We start from the raw sequence: 20,976 nt of genomic DNA on the forward strand, positions 1-20,976 counted from the left end.
TCTCATGCAAATCTTCAAAACGCACAGAAAAATTTGTTGATGGAAACACGACTATTCCTGACAGTTCCCATTTGATATAATCGAGCGAAGAAACATTAAAAAGCAATTAAAAAAAGAAGAATCTAACTAGCTCATTTTAGTTTAATTGCTTCACCTAACTGTCAAGTTGAATAAAAATGTTCCATGCAATTCACAACCTACTTTCTGAGTTAAAAGGAAGTTTCACCATGTAAAGCCAGTCTTGTTATTACAAAACCTATAATTGTGAACTCTGCACCATTTTTGCTGCTACTTATTAGTCTGTGAGCAGTTAACTGAGACTAGATTGAGGCCTCTGCATTTTAAAATTTCAGCTTTGCCATTGTGTCTCTGATTGAAGGCCAATCTAATTTCCTACAAAGTAATTTTTGTTCAGACTCATTTACAAGCACCCAAACCTGATCAAATACCTGTTCTCATTCTACATGAGGATGCTCTGTAATGTAATGAAGACATCATCTAAATCATTCCACTTTCTTAGAGAGAGAGTTTCCATTATATCAAAAAGGTTCCCTGCTAACTTCATCTATTCTGTGCTGCTGTTTCAGAGTTGCTCCGGCTTAGCATCCCTGCACGATATGACTCACAGCTCATTTGGAGGTAATGAATTTATGTGTGTGTCAGTGAGATGGAGAGGACCGGGAGAAGGACCCGGCCAAGCTCAAACAACAGCATGTGAAGTGCCCTTAGATGCCACGAGAGCTCACTCTGAGCGAGGGGGCTGACGGGTGGCACATTTCCCCACGCTAGGCATGATTTGAATGGAAAGTGGCAGGGTGGGAGATGGATTACCGCGGGGGGAGAGGGGCATTAATCCTACAGCTACGCACACACGCGTGCACAAACACACTGACACATGCACATGATAATATAATACTTCCAGAATACCCACTTTAGTGTTCTCAGTCAGTTTTATGCACGCAGGGAAGTCTCACACACGCACACACAGTTCTTACACACCAGCGTACATGAGTGATGACGCTGCCAACGCCTGCTTTGTAGCACACCTTTTGCAGTGTCATTTCAAGGTCCTACACCTCCGATTCTCCCCAACACTCTCCGCCCCCCACACCTCTTCCTCTCATCTACTGATTTTTTAAGACACTTCAGAGCAGCTCACTGTCCTCTCTTTCCTCTTTTCCCCATTCTGTCCATTCTTAATGTCTCTTCAGCACGACTATGTGTACTTCAGACCTTGCCATGACAAGTTTCAGCCTCAGGAGGAAGACTCATCATTTATTTACTGCATCTTATTCCACTTACTATCCCTTACTCATAACAAACGAGAAAACTAAGGAACTGGTGATTTAGCACAAGTCCTGTAACAAGCATTATTGCCAAACATTCACTACTTTCAGCTTCTCAAATGTGATGATTTGCCGTTTGTCCTGATTATTCTATATATATCCATCCATCCATCATCTGTAACAGTTTATCCTTTACAGGTTCGCAGGGGGCGGGCTGATCTCAGCTGACATTGGGCAAAAGGTGGGGCGCACCCTTGACAGGTCGGCAGACTATCACAGGCCAAACACATAGAGAAGGACAACCATTCACACTCACATTCACACCGATGAACAATTTCACAGTCAACAAAACTTGTCTTTGGATTGTGGCAGGAAGCCGAAATACCTGGAGAAAACTCACGCCAACACGGGGAGAACATGCAAACTTGAATCTGTGGTCCTCCCTTCATACAAAGCTATATTAACCTAAAAGGTGCTGCTGAATGCCAATGGGATCATACATTTCCACCCTGTCTCCTAAAAATGAGGTTCCCATACAATTAAACTGCATTACGTTTTGAGGGAAACATATTTCTCCGATTACAATCAAAGTTTTAAACAAGTGGTTAAGATTATCATTTAAAAAACAAAGCTACAGTTTAAACATGTTGTGAATGTTGTGAAATGGCTGCAGCTCAGTTTCTGTATATTTAGGCACCAAAACTACATGGCTTATTAGATAGATTTATTAAAAGATCATGGTTTGGGTCAAATAAATCCATTTGTAAGGTTTAGGCACCAAAACTAAATGGTTAGGTTTATTAAACGATCATGGTTTGAGTTAAATGAATCTATTTCTTAGGTTTAGGCAGCAAAACTACATGGTTAGGTTTGTTAAAACACCATGGTTTGGGTTAAACAAACCCATTTGTTAGGTTATGGCAACTAACTGACATGGTCAGGTTTAGTAAAAGATCAAAGTTTGGGTGAAAACAAGTATGTTTGGTGGCTAAATAACTGAGAGTTGACACTTTTGAGCCATCTCTCCATCACGACCACCTCAGACCATGGTCATCCATGGACTTTGATACAATCATTTTTGTGATATGTAATGGACGAACCTAATCTTGGAGAAAATGTGTTTCTCTTGAAAGCAGTTTAGTTGTATGGGTTTATAATTCTTAGGAGCCCAGGCTGGTTATTTGATCCCATAGACACTCGGCAGTTGAACTAAGATAGCCTAATCTTGATGTTTGATATAACTTCACTGACTACATATGAAAGGTCTGTCCTGAGGCACATTTTAGTTTCTGAATCTGAGAAAGTGGGAAAACATTAAAGTTCCCCAAACCATTGAATATCCAAACTAACTCTTTAACTATATCACACACATTTCAGCTATTCTATGTGATCTTCTTTTGATAACTAATGTAATAACTAATGTAATATTTTTTTCACTTCCATTCACTGAGCCTCCATTGATACTGTTGCCCCCTGCACAATTCCTTATAAAACCTCCTTATTATATTATTTTAAAGTGAATCTTTTGGTTTTTTTGACTGTTGTGGACCAGATATGCAATAAGAAGACTTCTTCTTTTTATGAAATATTTTCTGCCATTTTATCAATTGCATAATTAATGTTCGGTATTTACACTACTACATAGAGGCTGCTCATGCAGCTGTAGACTGTGACTTTGTATTCATTGATTTCTGTGTGGGGTAAGTTTTGTTTTTGCCCAACAGAGAGGTCAGAGGTCACAGTCAGATACAGAGCAGCACCCTGCAGGGTCCTCTGGATACGCTGGATAGATACTTGCTGACACATGGGCACGAACTCTGATCCTCTGGTTCAAAGATCATCTTCAGTTGTGCCAACCTATATTAAATACATGTAATGGGGTAAATGCTGTCTTGTGTTATAATAAATCGTTATTTATGAGGTTCTGTCCTCACGTCCTTGTGCCTTCTGTGTCAGGGTGCAGGCCGATATGGAATTAAGCAAAAGTACATCCCCACCTTGCAAAGTACAAACTGCCCACCAGTGAAAAACGAGGTTGTTTCAATGTTACAGTGACGAGGCCTGACAGGTGCCGTGTCTGAGTTTTGGTAACCACTAAAAGGGATTTTGGTCTTAAAAAATGTGAGAGCAAATCAAACTTCAGTCCTGTATTAACCATAGACTGTGGCCCAGAGGTTAGGAATCGGGCTTGTAACCAGAGGGTGGCCGGTTAAAATCCCATGACTGACAGGTCAAGGACTGACGTGCCCTTGAGCAAGGTACCTAACCTTCCTGGGCGCAGTAATATGCTGCCCACTGCTCTTTGCATGGTGTTCCCTTGTGTGTAAAAAAAGGATGGGTTAAATGCAGAGGTTGAATTTCCCCATTGTTTCCTCAATTAGTCTTAAATAAGCAGTGGGTAAATAGTGAGATAGATAGGACCGGACTTCTTTTGCATCCGACAGTATTGACTTTTGAAAGAATTAAATACTTCCGTATTTGCTTCACTGCTTAGACCAGGATGTTGCCGTCCGGTTTTAACAATATCTGTTGTTTTTTGCAGTTGATTTAGCTTACATTGTAATTTCAAAGAAAGCTGTTTGCAGTACATTGACAGGTGGTTTTATTGAGATGCAAAATCGATATGAATGGAAATATTTTCATTACTAAAATAATAGAACAAAAATCTCACAGCTTGAATAAAACCATCTGTTTCTAATGTTATCATCCCATCCCAATGGGCAGGTAGGGGCCTGCTTCACCTCCTGAGGAAACAGCCCATTCAATGGCCGCCCGCTAAAAACAAAGCGGGAATGTTTAGTTACAAGGCTTCAATTTCTTTACGATTACGCTACAAAACTTCTTCTCAAAGGTTCAGGCAAAACTTACTGGTTAGGCGTTATGAAAGATAGTTTGAAAAGTAAAATAAATGCATGTAAATGCCGGGAGTAAAGGTGTTACAGGGACAATGTGAGCACTGGAATTTACATAGTTACGTCTCGTAACTATGTAAATTCTTGTAATGCCATGCATGGACTGGGAAGGGCTCTAATTCTGATTTTACAAGGTTGTGTTGCAGCAGCAGCTTCAGCAGCTTCAGCAGCTTCAGCTTCAGCAGCTTCAGCAGCAGCAGCAGCGGAGTGGCTAGCCTGGCCACCTCACCAGAGGTGCTAATGGTATTGACCACTTCAGTATAAGTTAGAGAAGGGCATAGCTGGAGCCGGCAGTAAACAACTCCAGACTGACAGGTCAGGGTGACTGTTGGCTTGATTGCTTTCATTACTCACACACTGTCCAAAGTCAGACCTGCCAGCTTAGGACTCGCTCACATCTGCCAGGTTCTGCTATCAGCATCCCACTGTATGAACAAATCTGGACAAGCTGCAATGAGTGATGCAACTGCTGGTAACACACGAAAACATCAGAGAGATAAAATGAGATCTGAGATTTTTTTATTTTGATCGTCTATAATAGAAAAAAAAAAGGTAAAAAAAAAAAAAAAACGAGATATTTTTGTTGTAAAGCACTGTTGATGGAGAGTCTGCATCAGAAAATGGAGCAAGGCTGTTGAATATGAAAAAAGCCAAACAAAACAAAGGCTCTCATAGAATATTCATCAATTCTGCTCCTCCACTCTGGCTTTAATAAGGAGAAAAACAAACCCAATCAGCCCCACATCAGCGGTTATGAACAACAATATAATCGCCACATTATATATGAAAAGTGAGAAATTATCATATCATTCACATCACTGCGATCCGGCAGCACCTACTGTGGCAACGGGAGAATATATGTAACCTCTCTGCTAAACACTGGCTTGAGTTTTCTCTAATTTCAAATCAAAGCAATTTCATCAGCACGAGCACATTCATAAAAGATGATCCTGCATGGGAAATAATACAGAAAAGCTTTTTCATTACCTCCTCATCATATATAGATCAAACATTTATTACCCTTGATCAAACATTCATTACCTCCCGCATTAAAAAAATAGTAAGGAGACGTATCTCGTATTACTCATTGTCAACACTGTCTGCGCTTTCATTAGCGGCACAGTTCTGTTGTCATCTTTCAAGTATTACAATGAGAAACATTTTAATCAGTTTGTGCAATAAATACGTCAACAAGGAAACAGGTGCAAAGGTGAATCAGCGTGTTAAAGACAGCCTGAGCTTCATGTGTGTCTTTGTCTACATGCAGGAATCAAAGAAATAAAACACACAAACACGGTTTCACTTTCTTTCCCCTGTCGGTGTATGTTCTGAACAAAGCACCTGTTTTGATCTCTTCAGACTAAACCTGGCCATTGGCATATGTCATCCTTAGCTCCAGCTGTCGTTACCTATCGTCTTCTCTCCCTCCGTCTGAGCCGATACCTCTCTCTTCTTCTACACCTGTTCTGTCTGGAACGATCCTGACTCGTGTTCGGTGCACCGAACTCCTGAACAATCCTGCTGCAGGAAACTCGACGGCTGTGAGAAATAAAGAATGACCTGTGTCTTTTTTGTTAGATCTGATCCGCAGACTTTTTGTGATTGTTTCACTTTTTGATTGGACTAAAAATGATTTACTGGGGAGAGACAGCAGGCCTAATAAACCACAAACCACTGAATATACCTGTATGTCCTCACAAGGGCAGAAAAAGCTCTTCATCTAAGAATATAACACATTTAAAGAGAGTCTGTTGAAACTTTTTGTTTAATGGCAGCCCCTGTGCCCACAAGTGGCAATTATATGATATAAATTGGCACAATGTGTTTACTTCTTCTTCTGAAATGTTTATCTGTGACGTACTAAGACAGTGTAGCGGTGGTACGGAAAGTCTCAGCGAAATAACACAGCGACGTCTGTTATACAACAATATCTGCTTAAGTCTGTTAAGAAAGGCTGCAGCATCTGAGGGCCTTGAACTGAGCAAGAGTGCGTTTTATCAATTACGAATTCAAATTTGCATTTGAAAAATGAAGTTACATTGGTTAACTTAAAAGCAAGATTCTGTTACTTTTATGTAACTTTTGCTGTGAGAGAGATGCAATTGCAGTGCATTGTTCTGATTATTTGCACATGAATGCAAAAATACAGTTAAAAATACACTGTAAAACATTTTATTTTATTTTCCAGAAATGTACTGAATTATTTTACAAGGTTTCTTGTGCAAATGGCATAAAAGAGGTACATTTATTTTATTACAAATATTAAAAAATCTGTAAATTATTATAATGGTATATCATTTTTTGGTTTTTATAGTATTATTCAATTGCTTAATGGTCTTGATTGTTTGAAAATTAAAGTGAATTCTGTGTAAAAATTCATAAAATACCCACCATATTGCTTAATGTAAATCAAGGCAATGTTCTCTTTTGCTACAGAAAAACTTTAAATTTAAAGTAAAATAAAAATGTAAAAAGGAATTGAAAAAAAAATCGGGAAAAAGTACACTTTCCATCATATTAAAGTAAAAAAACAAACAACCTTTAGTTATTCTACATGTATACGTATATATTTAAAAACAGATATTTGCTGTATATTATCCATATTTTCAAAGAAATGATATTTAAAATAACTTATGGTTATTTGTAAGTATTTGATAACTTTTGCTGCCACACTTTTTATTGTTGTTTTACGATTGATTTTATTTTATTTACAGTGGTGGCTATGATGTATATTTTTAGGGTGTGGTGGATTAGAGGTGTGTCAGCCTGGTCGGATGTAGAAATCAGTGTCTCTTTGAGAACCGTGGTCCTACAAGATTAAAATGACTAAAAACAAAAAAAAGTAAATAGGGAGTCAGCAAATAGACTCAATGTCAAGTATACAGCAATATCTATTTGAGGTTTACATTAATTAGATAACATTAGCCACTGTACATTAGTGTTCACACAGGGCGAATTAGGACTAATTAAACAAAGTAACATCTGAATTTTGTGCTAAACTGAGTAAAGGTGCTAAGTTCTCAAAAGGATGTTCTTTTTAAAAAAAAAGTTACATAGTGTTGCTTTAAGTTGTGGGGAGTTATATATTTAGATGAAAGACTTGGCATTGAGGTTGCTATCAGAACTTTAAGTTTAGCCCAAGGTTAGCATCAAAGGAAAGTTTGACAGTTTGGGAAACACCGTAAAGCAAAAAGTTAGATGAAAAGATGGAAAACAACTGTCACGTCTGTCTGTTAAATAAAAGGCTACTGACAGTAGTCGGTTAGCTTAGCACAAAGACTGACAGCAAAGCTGCTTGTTGTTTGGGAGTTAATGTAGAATAGTTAATGAAGACACTAAGCAATGCATTTATATGCGAGTATACCTGCAGTGGCTGAAATTCCAGCAGATTTTACATTGCGGGCGTTTACTTCGGCTCAGAGAAATGAACAACTGAGCGGAAAAAAATTCAGAGTTTACTGATATCACAAACAGCCAAACAGAGATGTGTGACAGACAGCTTGTGTGTGTGTTTATCAGTGTGTTTGTGTGGGTAAAACCTGCGCTGACACAGAAAGGGAATCAAAAAATAAGAAGCATCATAGAGCAGCGGAGGAGTGTTTGGAGTTATGCAGCCGTCACTCATAAAGACCTGCATAGTAACTGCTCTTCATCATGACTCGTACTTGGAGAACACAGGGCGCCGGCGCCACTCAGACAGCGTTGCCAGACCCAATAACGTAAACATAATGAGCTGTAGTGTTTTGAAGGCAACAGCCAAGTGTTAGATTGTGCACCCTCCGCACCAGCTTGTGAGCCTCTCCCGTCCCCTGGCCTTGAGCATGGTTAGATAACACTGCATTAGATAACGGTGCGCAAATCTTCTCAAAATGCCTGTTGGCTTGTTTCAGCAGACATTAACAACGACAAGCTGGAAACAAGAAAGCAAACAAAACTCATGATGAAAACTTACACTGATCTGACTGCTTCCACATCCTACTTTTATTCTTTATTCACCTTGCTGCAAAAAAACAAAAGCCTGAAGACAAGCTTGTTGTGAAGAGGATTACAATCTTGCAGTGAGTTACATGAATACGTGACCTCGGTATGAGCTGCACATCAGAAAAGGAGCTTGTTAAGAAAGTTTCATACAAACCATTAAATTCAAACAGTCCTGTGAGTTATACAGTCTTATAGCGGAAAATAAATCAATAATCTCATTTCAGCAACAGCAGTTTGCTTGCATTTTTCACCCAAGCAGGCACATACTTAAAAATAGCTGCTAGACTCCGAATTTAGGTAAAACGTGTCTTTACATAATAATGGCCACTTGCTCCGTGGAGATAGAAAAAGAGAGCAGCTCCTAGACTCGCTGCTCTCTTTTTATGCAGATGAAGACGCCGTCTGGGGGAGCGTCATTATGATGGGGATGGAGTGTTTGTGCTTGGAGTGTGCAGGAGTTTTTGGTGTAATGTAAAAGCATGGGGAAGCAGGGGGGTGGAGCAGATACAGCAGAGTGAAAGTTCAGGTCAAAGAGAAGACAAAGAGGCCTGGGGAGAGACAGAAGCTACTGACAGTGAGAGAAGAGACATCGTGTGAGAGCGAGAGATAAGAGAGGAAGAAATAGTACTGCACCTTTCTGCAGACTCATGTCTACCATGCGAGGCTCGGCCAGCTCCAGGAAGAAGTTCTTGTTTTTCTCATACTCCTCATCGTCAATAATTTTCACGTGAATGAGTTTGCTGCAAGAGGGGGAGGAAAACAGGAAGGGGTGTGAAAGGAAAAAGACAGAGAAGGAAGGACAGAGAGGGGGAGAGAAAAGAAGAGAAAAGGTTAATTTGCGATGGAGGGACACAGGAAGTGCACTGTAAGTAGGATTAATAATCAGCATGGAAGAAAGGTTAGGAGGTGAAAGGTCAGCTGGCTGTGGTACCGGGGCCTGTCTGTCAGCTGACCGGGCTCGACACGCTCGCAGCGTCCGGAGAGAGCTCATTGGCTGCCACGGGTGTCATGACAACCACATTTATCACGCTGTCTGATACAAGTAGAACGGAGGGGCGAAAAAAAAAAAAAGAAGCACTCCACAGCAGAGAGGATAAAAAGAACACAATGAACTGAAAACAGCAGCATGTAATCAATCAGGTTGTAAAATGTGTAAACGGACATTTCACAAGGGCAAAAAGGTGAGTGAACGATAAATGAAAGAAACTGTCGCTATCTAAATCGATTTTTATGGCTCGATGTTTCAGTCAGAACACTTTCAATGAGACGGCTGGCTGGACACTGCGAGGACTCCCCTCTCTCGCCCCACCCGCTGCCTCTCGAGGCACAGACGAGGCAGATAAGAGAGAAGCAGCTTATTGCGGGGTTTATTGCTCCGGTTTGAGGAGAACACCCCTTTAATGAAGTCAAATGTCTGGAGGGGTGAGGCTCTTTCTCTGGAAAAGAGCGTGTGACATCATCTCACAGAAACAGCTCAATATGGCACCTCAGCCCCGGCGGCATTCTCACCACTGATCGCTCTAATTGATCTTTTTAAAGAGTTATTGACCAGTGCAGGCAGTTAAGTGGTCAGTAGGTACCCAGATGTCTCAGTGCCTCGCCATATCACGGCGGGGACTCCTGGAGGAATAGCTTTTGTTGAATTCAATTGGACTCATGCAAACGACAACAAACAGCCAATGCTCAGTCAAGTCATGACACTCGCAGCATCCGCTCTCTTAGGCCTCAGAAAGCATTCCCTCGCAAGCCGCAGAAGAGTCAACAATAGTCGACAGCGGCGCAGCTAGCCCTGAAATAGGGATGACATACTTTATTATGCGTCTGACATCTCATGGGGGAGACGCTTTCCCTCTTCATCCGAGCAAAAATGCAATTTCTACGCATGTTATTTAGGGAGCTGAATTTGGAAAGCGGGAGTTCAGCTAATATGATAAGTGGCACTGCGGCATTCATTATGGATAGCTGCTCATGTATCATGTATCGAGTCAAAAAGCAGCTCCTTGCCTGACATCCCGCTGATGTACTTCCAGCACCGTGACATATAGCGTGGCTCGTGTCAATCAAAGCACTGGCACAGACTTTGTCATACACCCACACAAGCTCAAACAGATATTTATACACACTGCACACACCAAGTATATAAAACTATTAATCTGAGCATCTCTAGAGGAATTAAAATGTATTCTATTGCTGCTGTAATGCATCGCTAAATCCCTTTCTTTGGACGGTGTATATGTATTTCTGGATGTGAATCCTGCTCGCCAATGGGGAGTCTACTATCTAAGATCCTGTTAGCGCACTACAGACAGCAGAACAATCCATCTCTCTTTCTCTCTCTTCATATCCCACCGGCAGGGCTTTCCTCAGATTGCTGGGCGAGATGTCTGCAGTGCTGCCGCCTGGAAAAGCGCCCTGCTTTTTCACCAGGAATGAGAAGAGGAAGCACTGGAGTCTAATGGACAAGTGGGATCTGGCAAACACACACCGCCTTGCTATAGGGGGGAAACAGTTCTCTGTTCCTGACATGCATGCAGAGCAGGCACGGAGAAACCACAGATATAGCCTCACACGATCACTGCACCACTATGCACACATGCAAAAAACAGCCATGCACTTAATGACATGGCCGATTAACCTGCTACAGGGCCCTGGGGAAGAAAATGAGCGGCTGGGCCTTCATTAACCCCCCTGTTCCTTCTACTTTCTCTGCAGTGTGTGCTGCTTGACAATGCCAGACTGATACCTGGCCCCAGGACTTGCTGTGTGGGGATTTGATTAAACATGGTAAATTAGCAACAAAACTGATGAAGGTCTTCAAACAATATTTTGTCGCATACAGAACCTTCTTTAGAACAGAAATAGTTGATTTTTGGGAATTATGGGGAAGCACAACATATAGTAAACTAGCATTGAGCAGAGTACTCAAAAAAAGCAGTTATTCGTAACAGATAATGTACTTTTTACGTGTAAAATGTGTCAATATTTGTGCTTGTGATGAAAGAAAAACCACATTTGGAAAAAGTTCTCCTACTGGTTAAGTTCAACCCATTTTGGGGTTAAGTCAAACATTGTTTCTGGTTTAAACTCTGCCCATCCCAAGCACAGATACAGATACAGATACTGGTCTACTTGCTCATCCCGTAAATACAACATGACATATGACATATTAAGTTTATATGTAAGCAATCAGTTGTCTCTTTACACATCATGGAAAGACAGAGTAACAGTCAGTACATTTACAAACACTTGAGAAAACTCACTTATTGCCTTAATCTGACTATAACTGGACAACTGAAGTGCATGTTAACGTGTTAGTCCAACTAATGTCGCAGTTCTCTTACTCCGATTAGGACACCCAGATAATGCGACTGGAAATCGATTTCCGCCGGCATGTATGACAAGAAAACGCATGTGAGAATCCCCACGCTGGAGTATGACCAGGAACAAAAACATTCAAGAAAGCCGGTCGCAGTAGCCGATCAGTAGCAACGGCACAAGGTGTCAAACTGAGGTCAAGGGGGGCTGTATTAACCCGCTGAAACGACTCATATCGCAACCTAGTGTTGAGCAGGAGGACACGTTCCCATTCCTGACTCGTCAGATATCAACACTTGAAGTGCTCCCTTGCAAGTGCAAGTTCCCTTTGCGTCTGTATGTGACACACCAGGGCTGTCAAGTAACCAATATAAGACCACCCATGTCATTATTTAGACATTTAGAGCAAATAAAGTGATATAAAGACCGCTAAAGTCCGTTTAGGGCAGACAGGATGGGAGGTTGATAGGTAAAGTAAACCTGTGAATTAACTTCTGTACATAGATACATTACATCATATTCTACATCACCTATATAACAGCTTCTAATAGTTACGTATGGCAGTAGTTATTCTAACCCAAATCCTGTTCTTTTTTCCTTTTTCCCTAACCAAGTTGTTTGGTGCCTAAACCTAGTATGTTTCCTGTGAAGAAACAAGTTTATTTTGAAAAGCCACTATGCTACACTAGTCTACTTATGGTTTATTCTAACTTCGCAGTTAAGTGTAAGTGGAAATTTCTATTAACTCCTGCAAAAAAATATTAATAAAATTAAATAAATAAAAAGCTACTATTTGATGCCGAAGGACACCAAGTCTTGAAATTTGGTGAGTTGGGAGTCAGAATGTGTCAGTTTATGATCTCTCTTTTCATATACATATTTTGCTCTTCAGCTGCTAAATGCTTCACTACTAGTTCCCAGTGTAGTCCGTCTGCTGTTTGTTGCTAGGCAGGGAGAAGACGGTGAGCTCATCAAAGCGTCTCACTAAAAGCAGCTGCCTCCTGCATCTGGAAACGATGCTGATGAGAGTGAGAGTGAACCAGAACAGTAAAGTTGTGAGCTGTAAAACCCCAAAACAATGAGCTAAGACACTAAAAAGCCACATAAAGCTGCGGAGGACTGCAGTCTGTTGATCACTCTCTGTGGGTTCCTCACTACGAGTGATTCCTTTTACATTATACATCATCATTTTATCCATTGTTAATATAAAAAATATTGATTAGAGTGGCTTTAAAACAGGGCTGCAAGATTGAGTAATAAAGCAGAACCTACCTCACGGCTTTTATCATGTCAACTGATATTGTGCTTAAGTGCCAAATAACCGTGCAATAAAATTAGCACAAACCAGTTGACACACAGAGTTGTGGGATCCTGAGGCAGCTGCCTGCTTTGCCTGCTTGATAATCCAGCATTACACTAACTTAATATAGTAACAATATCTTTGAGCAAATCAACTCTTTTGGCACCATTAAAGTCCAATTATATCAGATTCTGTGCCACAGTTTAGTTCTGTGGCCCGAATGTGACAAGGGACTTATGGAAGCCAATAAAAACAATCATGTAATAATAAACAGGCACGTTAGCATCGTGGAAACATTCGAGCAGCTGCAGTTTACCAACATATTGTGATATTTCTCTGGAGCTTGACAACATAAATTAACTTGTCACCTACATTTTACACTGTGGCGTTGGCCCAGAGTGAGCTACAGTACCTGTAATTAGTCCTCATGATGTACAGCGAGCAAACAGAGCTGCTGGAAATTATAGTGTTTCTGTGATTTTAACAGATTGTGACAGGGTGCAGTCACAGATTGTTCCAGTTTGACACTGCAAGGTTTGAATTTCTGTACATTTGAGTGCACCCAAACTCGACATACTACAAAAAACTTCACCTTGGTCTTTTAATGAGTGAGGAAGCTTTCAACTTGTTGCTTGTTGAGCCAATAAGTGTAGTAAATATTCCCACATGCCATAAATGCAATCTTAACGAGCATCTTATTCAAAAAGAAAAAGAAGATACTATAATAGAAGGGAGAGAAGATAAGGAAGAGATAATCATTATGTGATAATTCTTCTTTTTATTATTGTATTACTAACTAATCTGCCAATTATTTCTTTGATTAATTGATTAATTGTTCTGTCTTTAAAATCAAAGAAAAAGTGGAAAATGTCCATCCCAGTCCCTCAAAAGTCCAAAGTGATAATATGATATAAAACAGCAAAAATAAGGCATATTTGAGAAGCTGAAAACAGATTTTTTTGGGCAATTTTTTTTTTCATGAAAACGTATTTTAAAGTTTCAATGATCATCAAAACTATTTTGCTGTTGTTCAACAAATTGATTAGTTGACTAATTGTTGGAGCTCTGATCCTGGTTTTGACTATTGCTGTGATCAAAAGACATTTAACCACAGCCTCACACACACAATTGCAGGTTATGTACTGATTTTTTTAATGCATTGTTGCATTTGTGTATGCCCATATCTCACAAGGTCGTATTCACAGTGGACACACAACAACACCTCTGACACACACCCAAGTGCGAACAAAAGTAAATACACATTCACGCTCGACATGAATAGCCACCCTTAATCACAGATATACAATCACACACACACTCAATTCATGCCTCCCACGTGTGGGGAACATTAAGCAACATTTGCATTTGTCTGTGACGATCATCAATAATTCATCCATCTATCCCAACATCTGGCACCAGCCTCTGTGGAAGCTGCAAAAGGCACTCTGTGTGTGTGTGTGTGTGTGTGTGTGTGTGTGTGTGTGTGTGGAGTGATAGGGATACAATCAAACACCTGCTGTGCACACAAACACAAATCACAGTGCAGTGTTTACAGGGACGGTCCTGCTGCAGTGGACGGTGGCGTTATATGAATGGTCTCACTGTGGTGTGTTGACAGAAAAGACACAGAGGGTGTGACAGCGCGTGGCGAACTGTGTGCTCATGATGTACACACACACTGACTCATAAGTGTGCGAGCTTTACGGTGTCTTGATACATTTTCTTTTTTTGTTTTACCTTGGTGCCTGAGCTGCTGTGATATTGGTTCTATCAGGTGTAACAGACACTTTTTAGAGGACTCTGGGGTAAAGAGAGCCACTGCAGGAACTGTGGACGGGTGGGATTCTTCTGTGATGAAATCATGAACTTTTTGTTGCTTTAACCTAACCAAGTGCTTTTGTTTTGATTCAAATTGTTTAAAAATGTGAACATTGCCATGTGTGATGATCGACGCTTTTTGAACTAACCAGTAGGTGCAGCAGGCCCCTTTCTAATCCATATTTATGAGACTGATATAACACTTATAACACCCATTCCATCAAGTGAACATTTCAAACTGATGCATAAAGCAACAAGTTAGATTTAAACTAGGTAACGTTTTCATTTATGGGCTTTTAAAACAGACTCCAGCTAGCTGTTTCCTCCTGGGAAAAGTTTCTACCACAAATGTTAAACTACTTGGTTAAGTTAAAAATCATCATGGTTTGAGTTTAAATATGTCAGTTTGTAATGTAACTTGTGGTCACCTTGGTCAAAGTCCCATGTTTGTTTTGGCCCATCAATCGACTCCAAACTTTGAGGACAGTGTCACTCTTTATACTATATCACCTGATTTCATCCTTTGCTCCTGTCACAAATACTATGGCCTTAAAAGGGTCGCTGCCTAAAAACAAACATAAATCAACCAACTAAGTAACATGATAACCACCTTCTGAAAGTAAGTAAGGTTCAGCAGACCCTTTCTAACCCGTATCTAGAGGACCAGACGCCCGGTCAAAAATGTTTTATGGGGAGTTGCCTACTGCAACTATGATACCTTACTTTGGACTGAGCTTGGTTTAATGTTTGCCCCTGCCTACAGTATTTATGCTAAGCTATGCTAACCAATTTAACTCCTAGCTTCAGCTCATAGAATGAGAGTTTGGTCATCTCATTCCCAACAAGAAAGTCAAAGAGCGCATGTAACGCCTGCAAATGTAATAATTCCCACAAACGTAATAAACCATAAACGTAATAAAAATCTGCAGCTTTTAATGCAGTTATCCCACAAACGTAATACATTTTCCACAAACGTAGTAGCCGCTGCCTACTACAAACGTAACACACGATTTCCCACAAATGTATTAACTATTACAACGACCATTATTCATTGCATTATTACATTTGTGGGAAATCGCATGTTACGTTATTACGTTTGTGGTTTATTAAGTTTGTGGGCATTATTACATTTGTGGGCGTTACAAGCGCATTTCACAAAATGTGCAACTGTTCCTTGGATGCTGATTGTAAAGTAGCATTTTGATAGATACTTCTCACTGCAGATACTCTGATGCTTCAAGTCAAGTCAATTTTATTTATATAGCCCAAAATCACAAATCACAGATTTGCCTCAAAGGGCTTCACAGACTGTACATGGTACGACATCCTCTGTCCTTAGACCCTCACATCGGCCAGGGAAAAACTCCTAAAAAAAACTACAATATCTTGTGGTATGAAACATCCTCCCTTGATGCTGTGAAGAAATCCAGCAGACTACCAGAAAAATCCCACAAAATGAAACTTGTAGGAGAGTAAAAAGTAAAAAGGATGTCAGTCTTCTCCACTGTGTTGTCAGTTGTTAAATTGAATTACCCTTATGTGTCAAACTGAACGTGGTAATGATTTATTGATGCTAACATGCTAGACATAGCACCCTTAAGTTGAGTATTAGTGTGGGAAGTGCCACTGGGTAATGACAGGCGATTAGAGGGTTCACACCTCCGCTGCACTGAGCTGCCTGCAGCCAGCGGCCTCTGCCTTCCCAAAGTCCAGAGCAGATGGAGGAGGGAAAAGAAGAGATGAGAACTGTGAAGGGAGTGAGACATGAAAGTGGAGGTGGTGCAGGGAGTCAGAGAGAGATGGAGATGCAGATGCAGAGTGTTGCTTTCTCCCTCTGTTCTGCGGCCAAAAACCACACTGCGGCTGAAATTTGCTCTAGCTGCCCGCCTCCTCTCTACTTTCCAATGCCTCTTCTTCGACAGCAGATTTACTGTTTTGGTCTCCTCTCTGGCTCTCGTTCCACAAACACTAAATAATACTGTGTAGAAGTGTGAAACCACTGTGGTGGAGTACACACCAGAGGAAGTGATATGTGTTACGTGTGATATCCGATCTCCACTTGCAGACTGACCCCGGAATCGCTCAGCTTTTCCTCTGCGAGGTCTTTTTCCCCTTTGTGGAGATTTTCCCTTTTTGTGAAGATTTCTACAAAATCCAGGAAGACTTATGTAGTCTGGGCTAGAGAAGGAGCAGCAGCTAAAAGTGCTGCAATTAAATACAACCTTTTCCTCTTTCCCTGGTCCTCTGTATAAAACACCTGCCGCCACCGACCCCTGGCCCTGGGCTTTCAGGTTTGAACTAACCACGACCTCCCGAATTCTCTTGAAAGTTTCCTCTGCCTCCATCTCCATCTTAATCCACTGAGTGCTTTGCAGTTGCTTTTCACCCTTATGCAAGACTGCATTTAACCACAGCTGAAGCACGTGTGGGGGGAGTGAAGCATGGTTTTTAAACAGCACACATTATTCTCACTTCGCTGCAGTATGGAGGCCTTGATGGCGGGGGGATTACGAGGAGTTATGTTCCTAAAAAGTTTGAGTAGAAAACATAATCTGCATCTAGAATGAGGCGACCTGTACAGAGGCCAGGAAGAGAATTATAGTAAAGAAGCAACCGTGAGAATCATCAAAAAACAAGCTTTAAAACCACATTTCAGCCTAGTCAGATCATGGCAACGCCTCCACTCAAAATCCCAAATAAAGTCAAGCCAATAAAGACGGGAAGAGGACAAGGGGAAAAAAAGGCCCCAGTGCCTCGTGGGAAATCAGCGCCTTAATTAAGCAGGCCTGGTTTCTGTCACCAAGCGCAGGGATTATGGGCCTCGCTCATTATAGTCCTGATTATTGCTTTTCCCAGCAATCACAGAAAAAAGCCAGTAAACACATTTGTCAATGATTTCTTGCCAATCTGATGACAAACTCACATCAGATTTAATATTCCACACCCACAAGGCCTGTAAATGCCCCGTCCTCATCTCCTTTCTCTGCACGTCTGCTTTATTTCTTTGCATCCAGCGAGGCAAACAAATCAAAGCGTACTTGACCGACTGACAAGGAGCTAAAACTTTTATAAACAAGGAAGTAAAATCCCTTTCTAAATGGCGACCGGCCGGCTAAAGTCAGGCATCAATATTACATAAAGCAAACAAAATATGAGTCACGCAATCACACAAAACTCTCTTGCTCGGCCACTTGCAAATTTGCTGGCCGAGCTTGAGCCAGATGCAATAGCTTTGATTGCAAGTTGTTTAAGGCAAAAGCATGAGAGTTAGTGCAGCGGTGCCAGATGCTGTTTGAATAATACATGTCTGCCAAAGAGACTCCCAGTTTGGACACTCAACCCAGAAAGAGAAAATGAGAGATATATATTCACTACATTCACAAATTTAACAAAATACAAGGCGTGATGTGAGTATCTCTTGTTATATTCAATCACACGAGGCGCGTGGTGGCCTTGTGCCCAAACAGACAGTCTTTCATCCAGAGGACCCAAATTCAAGCCCCCGTTTTGGCAAGCATCCTCCCTGCTGAAGTGTCCTTGAGCATGAAGGGTGCGATTACATTGGGAGCAATTTTAGAAGCAGTTTTTTTTTTTTTGAGAGAGAGAGAGATTGATTTGTGTGCTGTTTATGCGCCTCAAGTTTGAAGAAATGAATCAGTTCACAATCACTCTTGTTTTGTTTCTGCTGTCCAATCAGAGCAGCCGACAGATGGGAGTAGTGGTGATTTAGAAGTAATACAAATGGAAGACAGACACAGAGTTGCTGGTAATGAAGATTCATTAGTGACATTAACATTAATTTAACTAAATAGCAAACATTCACTTGATGCCTGCAAAAAGTGAAGTTGAAAATTAATAAAACAGCAGACACGGAGATTATCTCAGACTGCTGTGACAATTAATGCAAACACTTTACCACAATTTTGCAATAATTTGCAATATTTTGGAAGCATGTTGCTTTTAAACTTAATGATTAATGTTATTTGGGGTTTTAACATTCACATTTTATGACTATGTCTCTCTATTTAAGTCCTTTGATTTAGAAAGTTACCCAAACAAAGCCATTCAAACTTTTCACTAAAATTACAAAGCCAATTTAATATTTCTACAACAGATTATAATCACTGATGTTATCACAACAAGTCAAATTACATTCCACCACTGGATGCCAACAGGTTTTTGGATATGCCCAAATATCACTTCGTCGACCTTCTCAAGAAGGTTTTTGAAGAAATAAAGGAGAGAGGCTGTGTTCAGATGGTCAAACATGTGTGCCACCAGTGGAAAACTTTGAAAAAATGTAACTCCACTCATTCCACTTTTATTCTCATTTTGATGTGACAAGCAACATGTCGTTAGCCTCATAGCATATTTGCCTAAGTCATATTTGAACGTTTTCGGGAAACAAGAAAATACACAATTTTTCAGTAAGCCCATTGGTATTCTTAATTGATATTGTAACAGTAAGTTCAAATAGAAGTGTGAACAAGTTTGCATAAAAAATTAAACACATCGATTTCATGACAGATAAAAGTGACTTAGGCAGAATATGCCCTGACTAAGGCAATTTTTCTCTTACATATAAATAATGTAGTTTGGTTTGTATGTAGCGGCAAAAATGCCTAAGTCAAGGAGATGACTAAGGCAGAAAGTGATTTTGGACTCTAACAAGTGTTCTGATAGGAAGAACATAGGCAATAAGGCAGAAAGATGCAGCAGTGGTAGGAGAGTGAAGTTAGGCAGATATCACAATTTGGCCAAAAAATTACTTAGGCAATTATGCTATGAGGCTAACGATGTAACGTTTATTGCAGTATGCACGGCGGCATTAGGGGTGAGACTCTAATACAATATTAGTCAACATCACAAAGTTTGCTGCTGTATGACTCAGATCTGGTCCGATTCAGTGGCCAGGGATTAATACGTGATTATGCCCATTTAGCACAAACTAACAACTTCATTAATGAACTCACAAAAACAATAATTTTACCATTTTATAAACAATCCATTCTTTTTTAATATGAAGAATTAAAATAGTCCTACTATTTACAATAAAGTGCCACATTCATATATGTGCGAATGTTTTTTTATTGGTTAACTTAAAGAGCCTGTGATGATCTTTTAATTATAAACAAAGACCATTCCCAAGATCTGTTCTATCTGTTGCTCAAAACAAAACAGGGAGATTGTCAAAATAAAAGCATAAAAGCATATATTAAAGACGACAATATGCATCAATGCAGTTGGATCGTGGATACCGATTAATCGGTATATCGATCTCTATCGATGTATCGTTACACCCCTTGACAGCATGAAAATGGGAATATTAATGGAATTTTAGCAACAGCTCAGTTGGAATATTCTCTTTTTCCGTTCAAGTGCCACAAACTGGCACATCTGTTGTCATGGAGCTCCACTTTGGATTCACTCCTTCCACTGTGTCTCTGATCTCGGCTTTATTCTGTCTGTTTTAGCCACCATAAATACAGTCTGCTGGCTCCAAAACAACCAGTTACAAACCAGTCATTGATGTCACATTTACCACGTCCACTATTATTTACTGTCAGCGACTTCACCCCCCAAAAACAGAAAAAAAAGCAGTGTGTTCAGCCTTCAGCCTGAGCAATCGACCCCTAAATCACTACGAGCTCAGGGGACACAGAGCTGTAGTTGACTCTGGCGGAAGGGTGAGAGGTCACGGCAAAAGAGTGATCAATAAAATATTATATGACTTTACAATATCAGTTAGAGGACAGAGGCGGGGGATGTTTCATCAGAAGATACACACTCACAAACTCACACTAAAGCAGATGGAAAGGTGAAGCCTCGCAGTGAGGTGCGTGCTCCTGCAACTGACGGACGTGTAACTCATGATGAGGGCTCGCAGCGAGGGCCCGGCCAAGTGTATTAATACTGTAGCTGAGAGGAATCATGTGTACATGAAATGATCCGGATTCCAAGGCAGGACTGCAGCTGTCCCTCCTCAGCCCTCTCACCATCTTTAACGCAGCCTCGTGGTCTTACACAACCTGGATCCTTCTCCGTGGGAACAGTAAATCTCTTATTTAGCTTACCTAGTGGGCAGCTGGTCAGGTTACAGCGTGTTAGATTTAAGAGAGGAGGAGCGCGATCGAATGTGCCCTCAGTGACAAGATACCTCCCTGCATCATCCCGTGCATCTCTCACATTCTCAGGACTCGAATATCTAATGCACCCGACCCTCTCCCATTTGCTGCTCTCGCTCTTACTTGTTGTCATGGATACAAAACCCCTTTCACCAGTCCCGGCTTTCTCTCTCGCTCTCTCTCTCTAAATGCGACACATGACACGCGACCACTTTACGTAAAAACTTCAACCTTTTCCA

At 40.7% G+C, this 20,976-nt stretch overlaps 1 protein-coding gene across 1 annotated transcript in view; it reads right to left on the reverse strand.

Annotated features, from left to right (window-relative positions):
• The window catches only part of slc8a3 (solute carrier family 8 member 3), a 133,390-nt gene that overhangs the window by 39,412 nt on the left and 73,002 nt on the right, over positions 1 to 20,976 (reverse strand). The window contains exon 3 of the mRNA XM_059352957.1: positions 8,813 to 8,919. Coding sequence (XP_059208940.1) covers positions 8,813 to 8,919 — 107 coding nt within the window. The remainder of the gene's footprint in view (positions 1 to 8,812; positions 8,920 to 20,976) is intronic.

This window comes from Centropristis striata, chromosome 16, assembly GCF_030273125.1.
Source record: "Centropristis striata isolate RG_2023a ecotype Rhode Island chromosome 16, C.striata_1.0, whole genome shotgun sequence".
Classification (NCBI taxonomy): Eukaryota; Metazoa; Chordata; class Actinopteri; order Perciformes; family Serranidae; genus Centropristis; species Centropristis striata.